The sequence below is a fragment of the Glycine max genome, chromosome 11, assembly GCF_000004515.6.
Source record: "Glycine max cultivar Williams 82 chromosome 11, Glycine_max_v4.0, whole genome shotgun sequence".
Lineage (NCBI taxonomy): Eukaryota > Viridiplantae > Streptophyta > Magnoliopsida > Fabales > Fabaceae > Glycine > Glycine max.
The window spans coordinates 21,915,558-21,941,523 of NC_038247.2; the positions used below are offsets into that span (position 1 = coordinate 21,915,558).

The following is a 25,966-nucleotide window of genomic DNA, read 5'->3' on the forward strand; positions in this document are numbered from 1 at the left end:
ATTGGAACACTCTCTGAGGAAGCACTTGGACTCATTGTTGGCTTAGACACTGCCCATCCTATTTGGACTACACTTAAATATTCATATGCGGAAGACTCGCAAGAACGTGGATTCACACTCCGTCAATAGATCACATACATCCACAAGGAAGATGATCAAAGTAATGGTGAACACATCCGCATTTTCAAAGGTTTATGCAACAACCTTGCTGCAATTGGGAAACCTGTCCCTGACAAAGAGAAAGTTTTCTATCTCCTCACAAGCCTCGGGCATGAGTATGAAACATTCACAACAACCATGCTAAAACCTCCAAGGCCATCATACTATGAGTTAATCTCACAACTCTAAAGCCATGATCAACGTCGCAATTGGTTCTCCAATCATTCCAATGCGCATAACTCTTCCACTCCGCAAGTGGCTTTCTATGGCAAACAAAACCGATCTTATCAGTTTTCCTCTCAACATCAAGGGAATTCTCAAACCTTAATGTCAACTGGGAGAGGATTTCAGGTTCAATAACCCAGGAATCAAAATAAAAGCCAAACCCTTATGAGCACACAACAGAGACGTCCTCCACCACCAGGACAACTTCGTATGACTCTTGCAGAACAAGAATAGTATCGGAATGCAAAATGTCAATATTGTGATAAAATGGGCCATATAGCAAAGATATGTTGGTGGGTGTCCAAGAAACCAACTCAATCTGATGATATACCTCAAGCACTTGCAGCCCTTACCTTAGACAACACAATTGCTGAAACAAAATGGACCTCTGACACCGGGGCCTCTAATCACATGACAGGTAAAGCTAGTATATTGAGTAATATCCAACAATATTCAGGTACATACTCTGTGCTTATTGTTGATGGTTCTTCTCTCCTAATTCATGGTATTGGAGACACATTCATTAAGCAAAAAAATATTAATCTACCTCTTCATGATGTCTTACTTATCCCTGATTTAACAAAAAAATTGCTTTCTATAAGCCAACTAACAAAACAATTTCCTGTTAATTGTGAGTTTTCTAATGCTGATTTTTGTGTTAAGGAACGAGAAACAGGGAAACCGATTATCACCGGGAGGCACAAGGGTGACTTCTATGTTCTCTCCCCTATGCCAGAATCATATTTTTCTAATCGTTTCAAATTCGGATCAGCAAACATTTGGCATCAACATCTAGGACATCCTCAAATAAAGTCTTTACAATTACTAAAGAACAAAGGATTAATTGATGTAGTTGGAACCTTGAAATCTGAACATCTTTGTGATAGTTGTCAATTGGGAAAACTTACTAAATTGCATTTCTCTTCTTCCGAACACTCTAGTTCTTTTATCTTTGAAAAAATACATTGTGATTTATGGGGACCCGCTCCTGTCATATCTATTAGTAAATTCAAATATTATTCAAAATGTTATTCAAATTTGTATGTGTATCGATACTGAGTGTTCACGTTTCAAAAGGCTATACAATTTATCAGTTTTCTTCTATATCAGCTCTATTCAACTGTTAGTGGCTTATCTGATCAAATCAGGGAATTAAGGGAGTCAATTGAACTACCTCTGATGAATCCTGAGCTCTTTCTTCAATTTGGAATTAAACCTCCAAAGGTGATTTACCCTTTCACTGCTCTTTCTAGTCTCTGACTTCTGTTAGTGTTAATCTATGTTTTAGATTTTTAGTAGCTTTGTTATGTCATTTTTCCTACATGTTTTTCTAGTGGAAGCTTACTTGTAATAGTTGTACTTTTGAATTTTACATTTAATCAAAATCTTTTCAATTCTAATTTTTAGGGTGTTCTCCTTTACGGGCCTCCTGGTACTGGTAAAACATTGTTAGCCGGGCTATTGCCAGTAATATAGATGCTAACTTCCTAAAGGTCAGATTATGTTTTTTTTTTTATAAATTCTGTGTGCTTTGAAGTCTTCTTCGTTGTAAAATTGACAAGTACATTGTCAATTTTATGCTAACTTCCCTTTATTCTGATGTAGGTTGTTTCCAGTGCCATAATTGACAAGTACATTGGAGAAAGTGCCAGGTTAATCAGAGAGATGTTTGGTTATGCACGTGATCACCAGGTGAGATACTTGTGTGAAATTGTCTTCCTATAGGTTTACACATACTAATTTAAAGATGTTCTAAATCTATACTTTTCTTGATTAGTCGTGCATCATTTTTATGGATGAGATTGATGCCATTGGAGGTCTCCGTTTCTGTGAGGGAACAAGTGCAGATCGTGAGATTCAGAGAATGCTAATGGAGCTGCTTAATCAACTTGATGGATTTGATCAACTTGGAAAGGTATATTTTATTCCAGAATCCCATTTAACTTGGAGTTAAAAGCTTGATTCGTTGTAGCAAATTCCAAGGTTAAGGAACTTTTGTCTTTTTTTTTGAGGAGGTAGTGGGTGGTAGGTCTGTGGTAAGCCTGTACAGAATGCAATTCATTATTTTTTATAAAGAAAATGTTATAGACATGGCTATGCATATTAAATAAAATATATGGAGAATGCAAGCCCATATGTTCAATACGTTTCACATACCTTGTACTTTCAAATTGTGACTTTACTTTCACTTGTTGAATTGTTTCTAATGTGAAAAATGAACTTGCAAATTGTGTTATGGATCATATTGTTTAGAAATTTAAAGAGCTGCTATTTCATAATTTGTAAAGTTGAAAATCAATTTTGTATATGCTTTTTAAGATTTGGAATATTTTTAGTATTTTATTAGACAATTCATTCCTTTATATTAGATAAATTCAAATGTAATAAATATAGAAGCAGTGACCTTTTCTCATTCATGTATTCTTATGGACATAATAGGTCATGTACAAGTTTTGTATGTGTCTTTCACCTTATTAATTTTTATAGGGCCCCACTTATTTAATATCCATCATGAGAGAGATTGACACAAAACTTGCACATGATCTATTTTTGTTTTATAGATTCCATTTAAAAATTCAATATGGTATTATAGTTGTGCGGTAGAGAAATTCACTCTATTGATTATCCTTTGGCAAGTATTTATACCGTGAGTACTGTCTAAACACAAACGTCCTTTGGCCCGTCCTACTCAATTCTTGTCACAACAAACCAAAGTGCTGCTGATTACTACATAGTGGCCTTTCCCAAAATTTAATTAACTTCATAATTTAAATAAAATATAATTGATCATTTATTTATCTAATTTATTTTTTATTTTTAAAAAAACTATATTGTTCTAAAAAAATCTAATTAAACTTTTAGTCTTAATAAATTGTAAATTTTTAATTTTATTTTCTTCTTTTTTATTCTTTTAAATATTATATATTTTCAACTTATATACTATCAATTAATCAAAAAAATGATAGATATTATTTAGTATCGGCCGATTAATTAATTGATAGAAGGCTGTTTCAATTTAACTAATGTTTAAGAATTTTTGAATTGAAATATGTAGACATTTCGAGAGAAAGTTTTAGTATTGTCCATAATAATTATATTCATCTTGAACAAAAATGTCACAGATGAAAATTACAAGATCTATGAAAAATTTAATGATTTTAAGGATAATTATTATGAAAATTAGCTTATCGTTTAATTTAATTTGTGATGGATGTTATTAAATATTTCATCTGTGGAGAAGTTATGGAGTTTAGGTTTGAGAGTAGGGTGGAGTTGGGAGAAAGGGGTTGAGAGGTGGAGGGAGGATGCTAAAGCCATTGTGATGATATGTGGAGGAGAAGAACAACAACAACTATTTTTCAATGATTACAATAATGTCTACAAGGCAACCATTTTTCCTCACAATGTTGGGCTAGGAGTTACTAGGCAAGTATACATGCACTCAATTAGTAGTCATGTTAACTTTTTTTACTTATTGGTAATATGAAGACCTTGGTTTTTCAAATGCTAATGCTGTTATATGCAGTTGAATATTTCAATATGCTAACATTGGATTTATCACTAGACCCCTCAATTAATTATCCTTCATTCAATATGCTAGCATTGGAGAGAATTGAAAAGGAGAAAGAAGAAGCCTTCAAGATACATGAGCAAAAGGTGCGAGCAACAATCCATTTCTTTCTTTCCCCACCCTTTAATTACTATCATATTTGTATTCTGATCCCTTCTACTTTCAGCTTACTTTTTGTTTCCTTGTCAAACAGATATTGCAACTCCAATCTGACTATGAAAAGGAGGTTGAAAAGTAAGTGTAAAGTACAAGATGTTGCTTCAAAATGTTAATACTAAAGTAGCTCTAAAAAGAACGGAACTTGAGACACAATGTGAATTAGTGTTAAGGAATAAGGTATTAGCTCAAGTTTGGACCCATAATCTTGATAGTTGTGAAGGAAATGGTGTACAGTGCACAGAACAAGGTACAGATCATGCATAAGGTTCATATATTTGTTGAGCATGTTAATTATCCATTTATTGTACACTTATATGTTTATTCTATTTTAATGTTAGATTCTTATTATTTTGCACCCAACTTATGCTAAATTCTTCATTTATCATTGGTCTTTCCACCTTGATGATATATGTATATAAAAATTATAAATTATAATTGATCAAGAGGTTGCAATCAGATAAAGACATTTTGGGTGATTGTTTCTAGACATTACATGTTGATTAGCAATGTCTATGTTTCATTGTTTACATTTATTCTATCTCTTTCTTCATTTTCATTTAATTATTCATGTTTACGTACCTTGCTTTAGATTTCAAAGTCACAATTATAAATTATGTACCTTGCTTTAAATAACAATGTCATTTATTTTTACCTATTCTTTTTTGGGGTAAATTACAATTTTAGTCTTTCTTTAATTCTTGATACATAATTTTGATACACAAAGTCATTTATGAAGCAAAAAAAAATACAGAGGAATTGAATATGTTGTATGGTTTTTTTATTTTTTTTTAAAAAGGCATTCTAAGACGGTTCTCGAAAAACCGTTTTAGAAGGTTTACATTCTAAGACGATTTTTCAAAAAACCGTCTTAGAATACTAAAATTATTTTTAATTTTTTTTGTTTGAAAAATTATATTCTAAGACAGTTGTTAGACAACCATCTTAGAATATGATCACATTCTAAGACAGTTATTTTCCTGAGAATCGTCTTAGAATGTGTAACTTTGCTAAGACGAATTTTTAAGAATCGTCATATAAAGTTTTAACAAAACTTTCTATGACGTTGGTGTTAGTCGGTGAAAACGACTAACTTTTGTGTATAAAACTTGTTTATATTGTATCAAACTTCTCCAATTTATAGTTGTTTTATAATATTATAAGTACTTTATGTTAAATATAGGTAATAGATAATTTATACTTTTGTTTTGTGTGTTTAATAATCAATTTCTCTCAATTTCAGGTTAATTAGGCAAATTAGCAAAAGTGTTGTTTTCACCTTCTTGCTAAGCCAATCTGTTGACTTCGCGAGTGTCGCAACGTGCCCTTTTGCGGGCGAGCGAGGCGAGGCTCACGGGTGCGCTTTCCAAAGGAGAAAAAATGCGCGGAGTCGCCACCAACGTTTATTTGTGGAAAACGTCGGAAAAATCGAAGGAAACCGGTCAAAATGAAAATTCTAAGTTCAGGAGTTGTATTTACGTTTGAGGAAGGTATTAGCACCTCTCACGTTTGTCTCAAAGGACAACAGCCTATTTTTTAGAATTGTGGAAATTGTGTTACCTTAACTTTTATTTCTTTTTATTTTTTGAGGTCGACAAAAGCGGGGCTTTTGCTCCTATGTATCCTCAATTTGAAGAAATCAGACTTACGTAGTTCTCTCTTAAGAGTGAATCAAGCGATTTTTTTTTACTTGAAAGGTGATCATTTTAAGGCGTTGGACCTTAAGAATGATCCATTTACTTGGTAAGGAAAAACTGAGGTAATAAACTTCCAAACCCCTTTTTTAGTGATTTTTGTGGACGAGCTTGACTTGACGAATTGATTTTAGCCTTAGTTTCGCTTTAGTTATTAATCAATTCAATTAAGAATGAGAAATCCCAAAGAGAAAACGTTCGATTGATTTGCGCTTCATTTTACTAAAAGATATTTTTTTTATTATATTATTATTTTACCTCTTTTTTTATTTCCAACGTGGTTACGGCACGACCGAATGGTCGGAATTCATTTTAACAGAAATTAACGGATGATACGATTCAAATGATCGGTGGAAATTTATTTTATTTTTAGATTAGGCAAGGAACGACTTAAATAAATGACTGAAGCACGTCAAAAGGGGGTACGGAAAGTAAATGAAAACGAGAATAAAAATACATGAAACAAAATGTGGACCACCACAGGTACATAGAATGAATTGAAAAACTCGGTTTGGAGTACTTACCAGTTGAAGACTGAAGAAAACGAAGAACGAATGATGAATGTCGAAGAACAGTTGAAAATCTTCGCGTAATTACTCACGGAAACGTTACGGAAATGTTACGGAAGCGCCTCGGCTTGGATTTTCTTCACGGAAACAATTTTCCTCAGCAATTTCGAGAGAATAAGAAGTGGCAAGAAGGCTGAACCCTTTCCCCCTTCATTCCTCCCCCTATTTAAAGCAAAATAGGGGAGGAGCTTGCCACCCAACTCGCCCAGGCGAGCAAGGTTGCTTCCTCCAGAAGCAACCGCCTTCTGGAAGAAGAAATTGGAAGGCCCAAGTGGGCCTGATTGCTATTTGTACCCCCTTTTTTACTAAATGCACCCCCCTTTACCTTTTTTGGTAATTCTTTTTTCCGTAACGTTACGAAACTTTACGAATTTCGTAACGATACTTATTTTCCTTCCGCAAGGTTACGAATCCTTAGAGATTATGTGCTTACTCTTTTTTAGCTTTCGAAGAAGTTACGGAAACTCATGGATTGCGCAAAAACACCTCCTTTCGATCTCCATCACATTACAGAATTTCACGGATCGCGTAAGCCAGCTTCCTTTTGATTTCCGGCACGTCTCGGGACTTCACATATTATGCAACAAAGGGTGCCAAGTATCTTGAAGCGGCCAATCAAAGGTTCCATATCATCAAGTAATAATCCCTGGACGAAATTAGGGTATGACAGTTGCTCCTCTTTACTTACCTTTTATCGGAGATAAGATGAAAGCAAAGATAAGACACTGATTTCGTCCGTCTTGCCCTTCTCGTGATTAGTCTATGACGACTCTCGTCTCTACTCCTTTTTTTTTTTTTTTTTTTTTTCTGTACAACACAAAACAAAATACAAACATAATATACACATATACACATGTTTGGCGAAGGAACCGATCGGGAAAATAACAAAAAACCATATTTCCCAGTCACCAGAGGTTCCGCGCTTGATAACGGAGGACACATGAACAACGCTAGGCAATCAATTCATGGGTCTCCGAAAGATTGAGAATGGAGAATTGGCGAACAGCGCTAGACAATGAATTCATGGGTCTCCGAATAAGATTGAGAATGGAGAATTGGCGAACAGCGCTAGGCAATGAATTCGCGGGGCTCCAGACTCGATGGTGGAGGACACATGAACAGCGCTAGGCAATGAATTCATGGGTCTCCGAATAAGATTGAGAATGGAGAAATGGCGAACAACGCTAGGCAATGAATTCGCGGGGCTCCAGACTCGTTGGTGGAGGACACATGAACAGCGCTAGGCAATGAATTCATGGGTCTCCGAATAAAAGTGGAGAATGGAGAATTGGCGAACAACGCTAGGCAATGAATTCGCGGGGCTCCAGACTTGATGGTGGAAGACACATGAACAGCGCTAGGCAATGAATTCATGGGTCTCCGAATAAAAGTGGAGAATTAGTGAACAGCGCTAGGCAATGAATTCGCGGGGCTCCAGACTTGATGGTGGAGGACACATGAACAGCGCTAGGCAATGAATTCATGGGTCTCCGAATAAGATTGAGAATGGAGAATTGGCGAACAGCGCTAGGCAATGAATTCGCGGGGCTCCAGACTCGTTGGTGGAGGACACATGAACAGCGCTAGGCAATGAATTCATGGGTCGCCGAATAAAAGTGAGAATGGAGAATTGGTGAACAGCGCTAGGCAATGAATTCGCGGGGCTCCAGACTCGTTGGTGAAGGACACGTGAACAGAGCTAGGCAATGAATTCATGGGTCTCTGAATAAAAGTGGAGAATGGAGAATTGGCGAATAGCGCTAGGCAATGAATTCGCGGGGCTCCAGACTCGATGGTGGAGGACACATGAACAGCGCTAGGCAATGAATTCATGGGTCTCCGAATAAGATTGAGAATGGAGAATTGGCGAACAGCGCTAGGCAATGAATTCGCGGGGCTCCAGACTCGTTGGTGGATGACACATGATCAGCGCTAGGCAATGAATTCATGGGTCTCCGAATAAAAGTGAGAATGGAGAATTGGCGAACAGCGCTAGGCAATGAATTCGCGGGGCTCCAGACTCTTTGGTGGAGGACACATGAACAGCGCTAGGCAATGAATTCATGGGTCTCCTAATAAAAGTTGAGAATGGAGAATTGGCGAACAGCGCTAGGCAATGAATTCGCGGGCTCCAGACTCGTTGGTGGAGGACACATGAACAACGCTAGGCAATGAATTCATGGGTCTCCGAATAAGATTTGTTGGCAGGACCGAACGGTCCACCGGGTTTTTCCACCTAAAAAGGCGAACATGCTTTTTGCAAAAGAAGAAAAATAAATCATTCGCGAGAGCACCATATCTTAGAGAAACAATACACTCGTGCCAAGGGTAATCTTCCTTGTAACCGAAAATGAAGGGCAGGATGTCAACATTTAGCTTTTAAATGAACATGCGGGGGAAACATCGAGCTAAGCTGAAAATAAATCACTCATAGTGTATAAAACTCACACAGGAAAGTGTTTCATCCTATTCCCAAACCATAACTGCACCATGACTTTATTTTGCACACGATTTCCTATCGAATCAAAGATCAAACGTACGATCACGGACCAATAGGATTTTCTCGAGGGTAGTATTTTTTGGAGAGGAAGCTGGGTGTTTCGGTCTTTTCCTCTTTGTTCATGTGGGGTGGGATATCGCCAGTCGAGAATGACTTTGAATGGCAATTCGAAAAGAAGAGACACCAAAAATGGGTTTTCCTTTGCCGACAGTCACTTATTTTGCCGAAAATTTATCTGGTCTGAAGATTTTCCATTCCCTTTCTTTCATTGATTGAGAATTACTCTGTTTTCCTCCGATCTTTTCCATTTTCACTTCCTTTCGATCTTCGATCGAGAATCCTTCTTTTTCTTTCTTTTTTATTGTTCTTTTTCTTTCTTTTCTTTTCATTTCTTCCTTTTCTTCCCACTTCCTCCTTTCCTTTCTTTGGGAAATCGGGTTTTAGCATTCTATTTGCTCTCCCTTGAGGAGATTCCGCTGTCCTTTGCGTCGGGGGAAAGAATGAGGATTCTTTTGATAGGCCAAGGTTCAAAAAAATCTAAGGTTGTGTTTCAATGGGGTCTTTTATCGTGGGAACCCAATCTTGAAATCTGGGGCAAAACAAATTTGGGTGTCAAGGTGTCGGTCTCGGGCCGAACTCCCATATCACTCCAAAAGGCACGCGTGACAATGATGATTTAAAAACAACGTGCAAAATTAGTCATGGCTACAACCAGGTGGGCACTCAAGCATCCCGTTTATGGCATTGTGATACTACGATTGGGAATTTACACAAACAGATCCAACGTTTCCAAGTTATGTTCTTTCATCAGTTCAATGAATTCATCCATTCTTATCTCGATTATTTCGGAAACTAAACTCTTAGCGTCAGTCCCTTGTTTCCAGAAGATACATTTGCTCTTTACGAATGATTTATACTTCTTAACTATAACATGTCGATCTTCGCAGTCTTTCTTTCTTTTTCCTTTTTGTTTCATTTTTATATATTCACAAAATTATACACCTATGGTCCTCTATGAAGAAATTTTCTTTGTATATCTACACTCTTATACATGACAAACTCTTTCTGTATATGCATTGGAACTCTCTCTCTTTATGTCACACGGTCAAACCCTATTTACATTCAAAGATCTTTTTTGTTTTTCTCCAACGTACACTTATGGTTTATACAAAAGTTTCTTTATATACACTCATTGTTCACACACACAAGAATCTCTCTACACGTATTTTTTTATAAAAAACCCTTCTATGCACATTTTCCTTTTTCTTTATATACGCAGACATTTTATTCACAACACGTCTTTCTTTTTTATCATGATTTTGGTTCATTTTATTTTTAGGACGACGTTCCTAAAAAATGAAAAATTCTACGCGATTTTGGAACTTCAACAAACACTATTGACAACAACGAAGTAAATACAAACGTAACAGTTCAAACGACACGTATGCACAAAACAAAAGTCAACCAAAACGAAACAAACGTTAGTCCCTTAGTTAAACAAAAATAAAATGATACGTAACAGATAAAAGAGGAAACATAAAAGAGAATATGGATCTGGGGATCCCATGGTCATGTGGCTCCGCATGCCACCAGACTCTTGGGTCACGATAACAAAAAGTGGGGTGGTCGACAAAAGCAGGGCTTTTGCTCCTACGTATCCTCAATTTGTGATGAGGAACTCAGACCTACGTAGTTCTTGATAACTGTGAGACTAAAAATAGTCTCGGTGTTTTCTTCACCAAAATATGAACATGCTTTAGTAAAGAGACAAAACTTCCAACTGATCAGAGCAACATATGCTTTTTGGATGAAAGACAATGTGTCTATCGGGAAAGAAGAGTATGCTGATGAAATTTTCTCATAACCGTAAATGAGATTTTGGATGTTAGCATTTCGTTTCTAAACGACCATTTAGAGGAAACACTGGGTCCAACAAAGATAGGAGAAAATCACTCAAAGTGTATCAATCTCACACAGGTAAGTGTTTTATCCTAATTCCGAACCATAGATATGTCATGACTTGATTTTGCAAATTATTTCCTATCAAATCAAAGATTACATGCATGATCATGAATCAATAGGACTTATTTTGGGAATGGTTTTTAGGTGGGGAATTTGGCTTTGAGTGTTTTTGCCTCTTCCTTTTCTGTTTTTGTTTAGTGCGTGGCGAGAAAGTCACTAGCACACAGGATTTTGTCGGCAATCAAAGGGAGAGGACCACTTTAGGTCGTGGTTTCCTTTTTCTTGTTTACTTGGTGACAATTCTGTACTGTTCAGATATTGTCTGGTCCAAAGACCTTTCTGGATGTTTCTTCTGTTTTCTTCCACTCTTTGATTTAGGTCGGGAATTTTCTTTCCTTTTTTTTGCTTTCTCCCACTCTTTGATTGGGAATTTTTTTTTTGTTTTTTGTTTTGTTTTCCGAGGGCAAGGATTGACATTCTCACCCTGGGTCAAGGTTTATGATAAGTTGGGATTTTGGCTCAAGGCTTGTAGAACGGCTGGTCATGATATATGTCAGGGTTTGGCCAGCGGTTCGGGGATAAAGGGGATGTCCTACATTATTTCCATGATACACATGCAACAATGATGATTAGGAAATTTTATGCAAAACTGGTCATGCATGCACCCATGTGGACACTCAAGCATCAAGTTTTTATGGCCATGTGACACTAGGGCTCAGGATTCATTTTCCCTACTTAAGTCAACCTAGTGGGCGTTCGGGAAAATTTTCACAGCACTCACCCTTCAAGTGTATACACATTTTTTTCAAAAACTGGTTATGATCAGTGAATTTTTCAAAGAAAAGCTGGAAGTTATCTCTTTTCACAAGCATGTTGTTTTTTAGCTAGACAACCTTTTTTATTTTTTATTTTCTATTTTTTTTCTTCCTATTCTTTTCTTGCTCGCTCTCTTTTTGCTCTCTTTTTTTCATGAGGTATTTTGCTACCTAAACATACGTATATTTTTGTGAGGTATTTTGCTATATACATGCATATCCAAGGTATCTTGCTACCTAAACATACATATATACATTTTGTGAAGTATTTTTTGCTACATACATGCATATCCAAGGTATCTTGCTACCTAAACATACATATATATATTTTGTGAAGTATTTTTTGCTACATACATGCATATCCAAGGTATCTTTCTACCTAAACATACATATATATATATATATATATATATATATATATATATATATATATATATATATATATATATATATATATATATATATATATATATATATATATATATATATATATATATATATATATATATATATATATATATATATATATATATATATATATATATATATATATAGAGAGATATATATATATATATATATATATATATATATATATATATATATATATATATATATATATATATATATATATATATATATATATATTTTTTTTTTTTGTGAGGTATGACTACCTTCCGAGCTTGTGCTTGTTTTATTTAAATTCCTAGGATCATGAGCAAATAGGTGTGTCCTACTATGACTTGAGAAACAAAAGTGATCAAATAACAAGCAGAGATTTAAAGGGTACTAGGTTGCCTCCTAGTAGCGCTTCTTTAACGTCTTGAGCTGGACGCGTGATGGCTTGTCGGTCACGGACCTAGTACTTTGCTTACCTTTGGCTTTGGACTTGGTCGCCTATTGGTCGGCCATGGGTCGTAAGCAACGCTCTAACCTTTTTGCGGATGAGCTGAGGTGAACTCTAGAGGTGATGGCGGTGCGCCTGTTGCCCGCTGTCGGCCATCCTCAAGCTGCTGTGGTGTTTCGCCCTGCGCCTGCCTGGGGACGCAGTACTTCTTGATGAAAGCTCAATTAGTAGGGGGCCTGATGACCTTGCTGGGGGCGACAGGCACTCCGTAGAACTGACCGAGGCCCGTAATTAGAGCTTGGCAACTCCAAGACCCTGTTGGACTTCTTTGGGTCCACTGGGTGTCTTGTGGGCGCGATCCCTGCAAACAATAGATGAAATCAGAAATCAGTTGAGCGATGTGCATACTTACCTATGTCATGATGACGTGACCTTGCCGGGTGGAACGGGCACCCTGTAGGACTACAGAGTCTCGTAACCAGAGCTGGAAACCCCAGGGCCCTGTTGGACTTCTCGGGGTCCACTGGGTGTCTTTGTGGGTGCCATTCCTGCAAACAATAGATGGTATCAGAAATCAGTTGAACCATATGTATACTTACCTATGTCATAATGGCATGACCTTGCTGGGGGAACGGGCACCCGGTAGGACTGACAGAGGCCCGTAACCAGAGCTGGAAACCCAATGGGTGTCTTGTGGGCGCGATCCCTGCAAACAATAGATGACATCAGAAATCAATTGAGCCATGTGCATATTTACCTATGTCATGACGGCACAGACCAACTGATACATCTGTAGGGGGAGATTGGCATTGTGGTCGCTGGGCAGAATGTTGCCAAATAGCAACGTCATCCATATCCATGTAAGAGTGGTCATGTTGGTGCGCATGATCCACACTCGTCTTTTTGCAGCGGCACGGGTGAAATTGCCCCGGTATGCATACTAGATGCGTGATAGCCTCCCTCTCTGGATGTGCTCGCATAGTTGGTCGCCCTCCAATATCAGGGGGTGGCCCAGGAACTGATAAAAGGAAACTACTGGCCCCTTAACCGGGAACGCAAGTCTCGGTTAAGCATCTATGGGCAAAGGACCTTATATTCTCTTAAGGTGTGGATATGGAGCACACTAAAAATGAGGACGCGTAGCCCTCTAAAGGCGAGGGCGTGCAGCCCTCTGCAGGCGAGGATGTGCAGTCCTCTGATGGCGAGGACATATAGTCCTCTAAAGGTGATAGGTACTAGTACCCAAGGGTCCACCTTTATAAGAAAGCAAGAGATCAACTTATCGAGAGGGCCGGTCATCCAACAAGATTGGACACGAGATGTAGGAAATCTATGCAGTTAACATGATTTTTAGGGATGCAGACGCATGCAACCTTTGTCATGAAATTTGGTAATGCTGACCTCATATGAAACAATGCAATGCAATGGAAAGTTGTACAATGTTCATGACATTCTTTCCCTACTTTGTGATTTTGATTTTGATTTAATTTTTTTGGAAAACACAGATTGACTGTCCTTTTGAAAAAGGTGATAATTCATGCAACCTTATCCTATCTTTTGCAAATCTCTCCGGGAACTCCCTCAGAATGTATATTCTGTTTGATTTAGTCACTTGACCATTTTGGAGTGACGACAATGGAGCCGTTTTGACGTTTAATCAATCTATTGAAATTCCAGGGCTTGTCCCCTTTTTTTTTCTTGTTTAAAAACATCGACGGGTGAGAACTTTTTATCTGCCCCTATGTTTACTTGAGGCTCATGCACGATGCCCCTCATTGCCCCAGTGTAAGGCTTCGAGGTACCAATTGTTATCTTTCGTCATGACCTTGTAGCTGGGAACCTATTGGGTGAAAACTTCTAATCTGCCCCTAGGTTCGCTTGAGGTTTTTGCATGGTGCCTTTCGTTGCCCCAGTGTAAGGCTTTGAGGTACCAGTTGTTGTCTAGTTTTCACAACCTCGTAGTGAGGAAGAATGAAAGAAGCAGTTGATTCTTGCAAAAAGAATTTTCCAAGGACGAGAAATAGTTGAAGGATTTTTCAGTTGATGGATTAAGTCAAATGACTCCTATGTAGAAGCAAGATGTTTTGATGTCTTGATGATGCTAAAGGATCAAGTGCTTCTAAGTTTTATTCAAGACAAGAATCCAAGAAAATCAAGATATATGATCAAGTTGATCTCTAGAATCTTTAGGAAGAAGTTTCCAAATTGAAAAAACAAAAGGTTTGACCAAAGAATTCTATCATTTCGAATTGAGATTTTCTCTCTGATAATGGATTACCAGCAGCTGAAAATGTTTATCACAGTCACTAGAAATTTGAATTCAAAATTTATAACGTGTAATTGATTACACATGGATGGTAATTGATTACCAGCAGTTTATTGAACGTTTTAATTCAAATTTTTAAAACCTGTAATCAATTACACAAGTCTTGTAATTGATTACCAGAGGGGATTTTCAGAAAATAATTTCCAAGAGTCACATCTATTCAAATGTTTTATGACTGGCCATTAAAGGTGACTTGGAAACACGAATTTAAAGGGAGTTTTCGTTGCCCAAAAAGTTTTATCCTCTCAAAAGATTAAGAGTTTTTCTGAACTGAACTGTCTTATCCTCTCAAAAAGATTCCTTGGACATAGGCACGGGAAGTGGCCGAACCAGTATAAATCAAGTTTGCATTCCTCTCTTCCCTTAAACTTCTTTTATTTATTGCTATTTATCTCTTGCTTTAAAGAAGTTTATTTTGAATTGTCTTTTGAGTAATTCATGTTTAAGGGTGCATTGTTAATCCGAAGAGAGTGAAAGTTTAATTGGGAAATAGTCTTCGTATCTTAATTCAACCCCCTTTTTCTCAAGATAACTGAGGCCATTTGTCCAACATCCTATTCTTGATAACTCACTTCTCTCTAAAATGACAAACTTTCCGGAATGATAAAATGAGCTCACATGAACGTCTTGAAAACACAGTCAATCAAATGCCCCTTTTTTTTTTGAACTTTTTTTTATTTTTATTTTTATTCTGAAACTTATTTGTTTTGAACTTTATTTGTTGTTTTACGGCAGCCCCACCAACACGCAAGACGAGTAATCTCTGATTGAACGGTCTTGGAAGTCCAAACTCAGGAGCACAGGTCGCTTGAGCAAACAGACCAATGGCTTGCACCCACTTCCGGTGAAAGTTGAAAATCCTGATGAGTCATTAGAGACATCTAACAACAACTTTCAAAATTGCTCCATGTGTGGCATCTCTTGTCAATGTCAAGATTTACACGCGATTCTCCTCAAATTTCAGCCAGCCCATGTCAATTAGACCTTGCACCTTACACTTCAGAGCCCTACAATGCTCAATGGAACGCCCCGGGGCTTCTCCGTGACAAGCACACATTGCGTTCGAGTCGTATTCTCGGAGAAATGGAGGTTGATGAACCTTGGCTAGGGTTATGGCTACCATTGAATTATCAAGTAGATATGGGAGCAAGTCAGCATAGGACACTGGAATTGGGGTGAATTCTACAGGCTTTCTCGCTGCAAAATTCATTTCTTGGTTGGTGTTTTATGCTAAAGGTGGTGTTTGTCATTGGAAGTGCGGTAGGTAGGCTTTGTGGTTGATTTTAGGGATGACCTTTGTGGATGACTGGGTGGTGGGTAATGAGAAGGGTTGTTATTGGCTGAGTAATGATATTGTTGGGTTGGTGGGAAACTTGGTCGTATAAGAATGGCAGTCACAGCATAGGTTTCTCCCTCCTTCTCATCCTCTTCACTTGCCCCAATTTTTTTTTGCATTTATCAAATCAAAATGATCAGATTTGCCTCTTTTTAGACCCACTTCGATCATTTCGCCAATGAAGACCAAATCCGCAAAGCTTGAAGGTGTGTAACCCACCATTTTCCATAGTAGAATACTGGTAACGTGTCTACTATCATTGTCATCGTTTTTTCGTCATTGAGGTGCCACTTGAGCTGTCAGGTTCTCCCCCTTTGGGCATATTCTTTGAAAGATCTGTGCCCCCTTTTTGCACATGTTTTGTAGTTGCATCCTATCCGAAGCCATTATACTGACACAGCCTAACGAAGGCAACCATTAGGTCCTTCCAAGAATGGACTCGGGAAGGTTCCAAGTTAGTGTACCAGGTAACAGCTACCCCAGTAAGACTTTCTTGGAAGGAATGTATCAACAATTCCTCATCTTTTGCGTATGCCCCCATCCTCCGACAATACATCTTTAGATGGTTCTTGGGGCAAGTAGTCCCCTTGTACTCGTCAAAGTCTGACACCTTGAACTTGGGAGGGGTGATGATATTGGGTACTAGGAACAACTCTTCTAGGTTAGCAAAGGCATAATCTTCACCTCCTTCAATGGCCCTGAGCCTTTCCTCTAGATGATCCAACTTTCCCATTTCTGTCATAGCATGAGGGTTTTTACTTATTGTGGAATGCAAAAGGTGTAGCTGGGGGGTGATACTGAGGGCCTTCCGAAGTGTTTTCAAGGGGTATACCACCAACTGCTTGCCCTTCAGTGGCATATCCGAGCCAAGGCTCGAAGTCGGCTAGATTGTGATTGGGAATTTCATGTGCCCCCCCCCCCACGGTTTAAGAGACATGTGCATGATCAGTTTGGGGTTGTTGGCTCTCAATGGGTATAGAGTGGAATTATTGACATTCTTATTGGGAGTGTACGCCACATTAGGTGGCGTATAGTTGAGAGGCAAGCCATATGGCGGGAAGGCGTGCTTGTTTTGATTTTGCACATCATGGGGGCCGTCCCTACTTCCCAAATCTTTGCCTACCATATCTAAGGTTGGATGATTCATTTGGTTGAGGCCAGATTGGGGCATCGGGTTCACTTTAGCAACGGTGCTGGTAGCGGCAATTGTAACCGCATTGGCTTCCATTATCTTCCTCATGCTCATCATGGCCTCCATCATTATGGCCATTTTCTCTTTCATGGCCTCCATGTCGGCCTCCACCTACTCTTGTACCTCCTCCGCTTTACCCATTACTCTAGCTCTAGCACGGGTTCGGTAAGGGCACCGTAAAACATGTTTTTTTTCTTCTTTTATAACAATGATTAAGTTCTTTTTTTTTCTTTATTTTATTTTTCAAGGAAAGAATGTAATGAGCAAATGCAACTAATAAAAAGCATGGATGTATGCGAATGATGCACAGTTGAAGTATTATGAATTTTTTACGCAGGACATGGGGTTGAATCAATTTAGATTTTCAACATGGTCCATGACATCTTTGTCAAGGTGAAACTGGAAGTAATAGGGACATCGACAGCCCTAAATGTGTTCGGCAGTAGACGAAGCAGCGATGTAACACGATCCATCTTTTGCCCCAATTTTTTGCAAGATGGTTACTTCCATGCTTCAACTTGACTTGATGAACTTTTTCGTAAAAGTGTGAGCTTGGTTCAACCCGATAATCCAAGGAATGGCAATTCTGATTGCCAATACTTCGACAACATTTCATAGAGATGAAAGACTCGGGAATTCGTATGCTATGCATGGAAAATGTAATTATGAGGTTAAGATGCCCGAAGAAACATCATTTCCTAGTTAACCATGCATTAGGTGCCATGCTCAATCATTTTGTTTTGTTGTTGCATTTTTTTTTAATTTTAGAAATGGGTTTATGATCCCAACATGGTTGGCTCATGGTGCCTAACACATGCAACTAAGAATGCATCATGAATTTTCATGCTTCCCTTTTTTTTGTTTTTGTTTTGTAGAGGAAAGCACAAGGATCATGTATGAGCAAACATGTAGAACAAAAAGTATGTTGAACGCATATGCATGATGATGCAATGACTTATGCAAAATGTGAGGCTTGAATGTGATAACGGACAAATGCAGGAATGATATGTTCATTATGATGCCGAAGAGATGCATGATATGAATGCATTTACGGACACGAGAGCCCGGAAAATCATCTCTCCTTACTTGCGCATTTGGGGGCGCAGTGCCCCATGTGTGCAGTTAAGAAGATGATATGGATCTTCCGACTTCCCACGACAAAAGACGATATCAACATACAACGCGTGCGTGACGACATGTCGCAGACGCGCAAAAGCATAACACGGGGATGCACATAGTACGACAATATCCACAAATAATAACAAGCAAAGGTGTACATGACATTTAGGACTACATGCAATGGCAATCTTAAAACGGCACGCAGCGTGTTTGCTCTGTGCCCTTATTCTAGGGACCTATAGGATAATATCTAGGGGTCTCTAATAACTACTCTCTATGATTCATAGTTCACACGGCTGTTTTCTAGAGGTATCATCACTCAAGATAATAGTATTGTGGCGGTATGGAATACCAGCGACAACATATTATAAAGAGAGAAAGCTCTAGATGAGGTTTCACTATCATCAAGCAAGTCGGAGACCTAGCATGATGATAGATTCACCTCCACTCCTTAAATTCCCATGAACCCGGGTATAGGGCCCCCTTTTTTACTCAAACCCGTGGGTGCTTAGTGTAAAAATGTGAAAAAAGACAGCAGTTATTTACACTTTACACTGTTCAATAAATGCACACACAAGGTTTCACAATTCCACAATTCCTTAGAATAGGCCTAACTCACAAAAAGGTCCCCAGTGGAGTTGCCAACTGTCGCAACGTGCCCTTTTGCGGGCGAGCGAGGCGAGGCTCACGGGTGCACTTTCCAAAGGAAGAAAGATGCGCGGAGTTGCCACCAACGTTTATTTGTGGAAAACGTCAAAAAAACCGAAGGAAACCGATCAAAATGAAAATTCTAAGTTCGGGAGTTGTATTTACGTTTGAGGAAGGTATTAGCACCTCTCACGTTTGTCTCAAAGGACAACAACCTATTTTTTAAAATTGTGGAAATTGTGTTACCTTAACTTTTATTTCTTTTTATTTCTTTTTACTTGAAAGGTGATCATTTTAAGGCGTTGGACCTTAAGAATGATCCATTTACTTGGTAAGGAAAAACTGAGGTAATAAACTTCCAAACCCCTTTTTTAGTGATTTTTGTGGACGAGCTTGACTTGGCGAATTGATTTTTGCCTTAGTTTCGCTTTAGTTATTAGTCAATTCAATTAAGAATGAGAAATCCCAAAGAGAAAACGTCCGATTGATTTTCGCTTCATTTTACTAAAAGATATTTTTTTATTATATTATTATTTTACCTCTTTTTTGATTTCCAATGTGGTTACGGCACGACCGAACGGTCGGAATTCATTTTAACAGAAATTAACGGATGATACGATTCAAATGATCGATGGAAATTTATTTTATTTTTAGATTAGGCGAGGAACGACTTAAATAAATGACTGAAGTACGTCAAAAGGGGGTACGGAAAGTAAATGAAAACGAGAATAAAAATACATGAAACAAAATGTGGACCACCACGGGTACATAGAATGAATTGAAAAGCTCGGTTTGGGGTACTTACCAGTTGAAGACTGAAGAAAACGAAGAACGAACGATGAATGTCAAAGAACGGTTGAAAATCATCGCGTAATTACTCACGGAAACGTTACGGAAGCGCCTCGGCTTGGATTTTCTTCACGGAAACAATTTTCCTCAGCAATTTCGAGAGAATAAGAAGTGCCAAGAAGGCTGAGCCATTTCCCCCTTCATTCCTCCCCATATTTAAAGCAAAATAGGGGAGGAGCTTGCCACCCAGCTCGCCCAGGCGAGCAAGGTTGCTTCCTCCAGAAGCAACCGCCTTCTGGAGGAAGAAACTGGAAGGCCCAAGTGGGCCTAATTGCTATTTGTACCCCTCTTTTTACTAAATGCACCCCCTTTACCTTTTTTGGTAATTCTTTTTCCGTAACGTTACGAAACTTTACGAATTTCGTAATAATACTTATTTTCCTTCCGCAAGGTTACAAATCCTTACAGATTATGTGCTTACTCTTTTTTAGCTTTCGAAGAAGTTACGGAAACTCATGGATTGCGTAAAAACACCTTCTTTCGAGATCCGTCACATTACGGAATTTCACGGATCGCGTAAGCCTGCTTCCTTTTGATTTCCGGCACGTCTCGGGACTTCACATATTATGCAACAAAGGGTGCTAAGTATCTTGAAGCGGCCAATCAAAGGTTGCATATCATCAAGTAATAATCCCCGGACGAAATTAGGGTATGACAGTTGCCCCTCTTTACTTACCTTTTATCGGAGATAAGAGGAAAGCAAAGATAAGACACTGATTTCGTCCGTCTTGCCCTTCCCGTGATTAGTCTATGACGACTCTCGTCTCTACTCCTTCTTCTCTTTTTTTTTTTTCTGTACAACACAAAACAAAATACGAACATAATATACACATATACACATGTTTGGCGAAGGAACCGATCGAGAAAATAACAAAAAACCATATTTCCCAGTCACCGGAGGTTCCGCGCTTGATAACGGAGGACACATGAACAGCGCTAGGCAATCAATTCATGGGTCTTCGAAAGATTGAGAATGGAGAATTGGCAAACAGCGCTAGGCAATGAATTCGCGGGGCCCATACTCGTTGGTGGAGGACACATGAACAACGCTAGGCAATGAATTCATGGGTCTCCGAATAAGATTGAGAATGGAGAATTGGCGAACAGCGCTAGGCAATGAATTCGCGGGGCTCTAGACTCGATGGTGGAGGACACATGAACAGCGCTAGGCAATGAATTCATGGGTCTCCAAATAATATTGAGAATGGAGAATTGGCGAATAGCGCTAGGCAATGAATTCGCGGGGCTCCAAACTCGTTGGTGGAGGACACATGAACAGTGCTAGGCAATGAATTCATGGGTCTCCGAATAAAAGTGGAGAATGGAGAATTGGTGAACAGCGCTAGGCAATGAATTCGCGGGGCTCCAGACTCGATGGTGTAGGACACATGAACAGCGCTAGGCAATGAATTGATGGGTCTCCGAATAAAAGTGGAGAATGGAGAATTGGCGAATAGCGCTAGGCAATGAATTCGCGGGGCTCAAGACTCGATGGTTGAGGACACATGAACAACACCCATGGATTCTCCGAGCCAATCCAACTGAATATGTTCATAGATGACCTGAGACCACAAACCAAGCAATTATTAGATGCTTCTATTGGGGGAAAAATAAAGTTAAAAACCCCAGAAGAAGCAACTGAGCTCATAGAGAACATGTTAGCCAGTGATCATGCCATTCTGAGGGACAGAACCCATCAACCCACAAAGAAGAGCCTGTTGGAGCTAACATCACATGATGCTTTGTTGGCACAAAACAAGTTCTATCTAAGCAACTTGCGATCCTAATGGAAACACTTGGTAAGTTGCCAACTAAACTGTCGATTGGATAACCTACACATTCTTCTATTTTGCAGGTCACGGGTTGTACCATGTGTGGTGAAGCTCATGAGACAGACCAATGCTTCCCCTCTGAAGAAAACGCTCAAGAAATTCATTTCATGGGGAATCAGCAGAGACAAGGGTATACTCAAGGAGAATTTTCAGGCTTCCAGTAAGGTCCTTATAATCAGCAAGGACAGTGGAGGACACACCCTGGCAACCAGTTCAATAAAGACCAGGGTGGATCCTCAAACAGGCCAATTCAACAAGGGCCTAACATCTTTCTGAGGATGACTAAGTTGGAAGAGACCTTGACTCAGTTTATGCAGGTACAATGTCAAGAGTACTGAGTCAGCACTAAAAAACCATGAGGTCCAGGTGGGACAACTGGCCAAGGAGATAGTTGACAAGTCATCCAACAGTTTTGGAGTAAATACCGAAAATAATCCTAAAAAGGAATGCAAGGCTGTGATGACTAGGAGTAAAAAGTTTGTGGAAGCTGATGATAAAGAGAGTATGGTGTACAAGGAGCAAATGGGTGAAAAGATAGGTGTTGAGGTTAAGGAAAATGATGTGAAGGGTAAAAAGAATCAAGAAAAAGGGAGGAAAATAATGGTTCAAAATAAAAAGATAGAGAACAAAGAAAAAGATAAAGAAGGAGAAATAGAAATAGAAAATGAAAAAGAAGAAAAAAAATAAGATTTCAGAGAAGAGTAGAAGTGGAAAGGCTGTGGACAAAGGTGTGGAAGTACCATATCTTGTGGTACCTTCCAAGAAAGAAAAAGATCGTCATTTGGCAAGATTTTTGGATATTTTCAGGAAATTGGAAATAACCATGCCCTTTGGCGATGCTCTGCCGCAGATGTCACTCTACTCCAAATTTTTTAAAGATATGTTGACAAGGAGGCACAAGTACATTCACCAGGAAAACATCATAGTGGAAGGAAATTGTAGTGTTGTGATCCAAAAGATTCTTCCACCTAAGCACAAAGATCATGGGAGTGTAACTATTCCTTGTTCAATAGGAGAAGTCAATGTGGGAAAGGCTCTGATTGATCTGAGAGCCAACATTAATTTGACGCCACTCTCCATGTGCAAAAGATTGGGAGAGTTGGAGATTATGCCCACTCGAATGGCTCTACAATTAGCTTACCGCTCCATTACCAAGCCCTACGGAGTAATTGAAGATGTATTGGTCAGGGTCAAGCATTTTATCTTCCCAGCAGACTTTGTGGTCATGGATATCTCTGAAGATACTGACATCCCTGTAATCTTGGGGAGGCCGTTCATGTTGACCGCAAGCTGTATAGTTGACATGGGGAAAGGGAAGCTGGAGTTAGGTTTTGAAGACCAGAAAATTGATTTTGACTTGTTTGTTGAAGACAAGCCTACTCCAGAACACAATGTTTGCTTGCAGGTAATGGGAGAAGGTCAAGAGGTTCTGAAGGTGAGAACCAAAACGTAAGATCGCCCAGTAAGGTAAAAGCGTCAAGCTAATGACATTAAAGAAGCGCTCCCTGGGAGGCAACCCAGTTTCAATTTGTGTTATTTTTTGGTTTTTCATGCATTTGATAATTGGGAACTTGTTGTATAATCTGAACATTGGAGCATATCAGCCTCCCTTTGAATGGTAAAATTAAGGGTTTCAATTTCTTGGGAAAGGACTAAGTTTAAAACTTAGAAAATCTTTTTGAAAACTAGTCCTTTCACCAAGCGCCTGCTTCTCGCTAAGCGCATAATCGTTCATGCACTAAGCCACGAGATTCAAGCGCTTGGCGCACAACCCTGGCATCTGAGGCTGACTAATTCCACTAAGCTAGCCAAGGTTTAGCTAAGCCAAAATCAATTCGAGTTGAATTCAGCTAAGCGACAGACTGAGCGATGGATTCCCATGGCTAAGCGAGACCTAGTGTCACTGAGCGCAATTCATTGCGGCCAGAATTAAGGGTCATGGAGCTTAGCGCTTAATCTACTAGCTAAGTGGATATTCTTGCGGTTTAAACTGGATTTGATGCAGCGTAGCACCACTCATGGTCGCTGAGCTCAATTGCTTGCGGTAGTATGCACGCTAAGCGATACTTTTAACCGCTCAGCGCCAGCTCCTCTGTACTTAAAATGCATAATTTCAGCTAAGCGGATTAGAGCTTGGCTTAGTGGAAGTTGCAAGTTTTCTGATCTGCAGATCCCGCTAAGCGACAACACCCTCGCGCTAAGCCAATTTTTTAATTTTGAATTTGGCTAAGTGCGGGCCGCTAAGCGGGAAATATTGAGAAACCAAACGTCTCGCCTTCTCGCTCAGTGAACCTCGTCGCTAAGCGAAAAAAACAAAACGTTCTTGGTGGGTGCAACGTTAGTTACACCCATTTTCCAAAAATTTGCACCCTTTTTGCTCCCTCTCTCCCTCAAGCTGCTTGTTGTGCGTTTTGTTCTTTTGCCTTGCATCCTTTTGTTCTCATCAATCATTCGTAAGTTCCTTGATCTTTCTCTTTGTTATTTTATCAAACCTTAGGATAGACAACTCTAGAGTAGGATTAAACTTTTAAGGTTTTGCTGTTTTAAGAATAATTTAAAATTGAAAACTTTAGGTTCATTTTGTGTCTGAAAACTGTATTGAGGGTTATGCATGTTTAATATACTAGATAGAGGCCCAAAATATGGGAGAAAATGCACCACTGTTTCAGCATTTTTTCTGGAAAACGGAATGAATTCGCTAAGCGCGCTTACCGTGCTAAGCGAGTTCATCAATATTCGTTAAATATAGGCATTTTCCTGAAGAACTCGTTGAGCGCACCTACCGCGCTAAGTGAGTTTATTTCTTGAGGATGAACACTCATCCGCCTGGTACAATACCTGTGGCTAAGCGAGGCTGATTCGCTAAGCCCAGGTTACTTAGTAAAAAATTTTGATTGATTGGCTACACGCTAAGCAAGGATCTCCTACGCCAAGCGAAATTCCTTGCGGCATCTGCTGAGCTGAGCGGCCCTGTTTGCTAAGCCTACATAACTTAGTGAAATTTTTGCTTAATTTAGTGCCGCTAAGCGCAGCTTATCCTTGGCTAAGCGCAAATCCATGCAGCCAACCTTAGGCTTAGTGGGCTCTTTGCCAGCTAAGCCAACTTTGCAGACACTGTAACCTAGCATTTTCCACTAAGCGGCATTCCTGTGTCGCTAAGCTTAGTGTCATTTTTTGTGAAGCCCGCTAAGCGAATTTTGTCTCGCTAAGCGGCTAGTGTCTTTTCCTGTTCTATTTTTCAGTTTTTAAAATTTGAATAACTGTGTCCTGATTAATTGTTTGATTCCTTTGTCTGCAGATGTCTTCCAGGAAAAGAAAGAGTGTCGGTTCAAGGCCAACCACTCAACATGATACAAGAAAATTCCACTCTTTTGAGGCTTGGACCAGATACACTGATAATGTCCTGGGAAGACATGTATTAGCTGAGAGGAAAGTGGAAATATATCATACAGAGCTGGATGAATTTAAGGATGAATTGGAGAGGCGTAACTTCCATAATCGCCTCACCAATTTAGCTGACAGTAGCATTGACCTAGCATTGGTGAAGGAGTTCTATGCCAACCTCTACAGTCCTGAGGGACCTTCACCAAAAAGTCAGAATACGGGGCCACTTGATAAGGATTGATGCAGACAACCTCAATGCCTTTTTAGAAACACCTGTGGTGCTTGCTGAGGGTGAATCTTTACCCACTTACTCAAGATATTGCAGGATGCCTACTGAAATCAGGGAAATTGAGGCTTCTCTGTGCATACCCGGTCGAGGGTTTATTTTAAATACTGAAGGTCACCCTGGAAAGATCCTCAAAAAAGATCTAACCACTCTTGCTCAGGTCTGGAGTGTTCTCTCCTACTCCAACCTGGCTCCGACTTCCCACACCTCGAATTTGACCATGGATAGAGCTAGGTTAATCTTTGGCCTAGTTACTCAGCTGGACATGAATGTCGGAGCTCTCATCTCTGGACAGATCACTTCAATGGCCTAGTCTAACTCCTCTAGACTCAGGTTCCCTGCTATTATCATAACTTTATGTAGGTCCAAAGGAGTCATTTCCGATAGCTTAGCCTTTGAACGTTTGAGCCCGATCATTAATTTGGCCTACATCAGGAAAAACTGTTGGAACCCGGATGATCCAACAGTTATTATTAGGGGGACCAGAAGACCAAGGGCA

The 25,966-nt window shown here is 39.2% G+C and overlaps 1 protein-coding gene across 1 annotated transcript; it reads left to right on the forward strand.

The window, feature by feature from the left end:
• Positions 1-651: 651 nt before the first annotated feature.
• On the forward strand, positions 652-25,422 carry LOC106795046 (ATP-dependent zinc metalloprotease FtsH-like). The gene is given in 12 exon segments (XM_014763580.2): positions 652-802; positions 1,048-1,090; positions 1,479-1,608; positions 1,792-1,834; positions 1,837-1,877; positions 1,990-2,076; positions 2,162-2,299; positions 4,149-4,189; positions 21,821-22,025; positions 22,164-22,365; positions 22,811-22,980; positions 25,096-25,422. Coding segments are annotated over 12 exon segments (1,578 nt in total).
• The last annotated feature ends 544 nt before the right edge of the window (positions 25,423-25,966 follow it).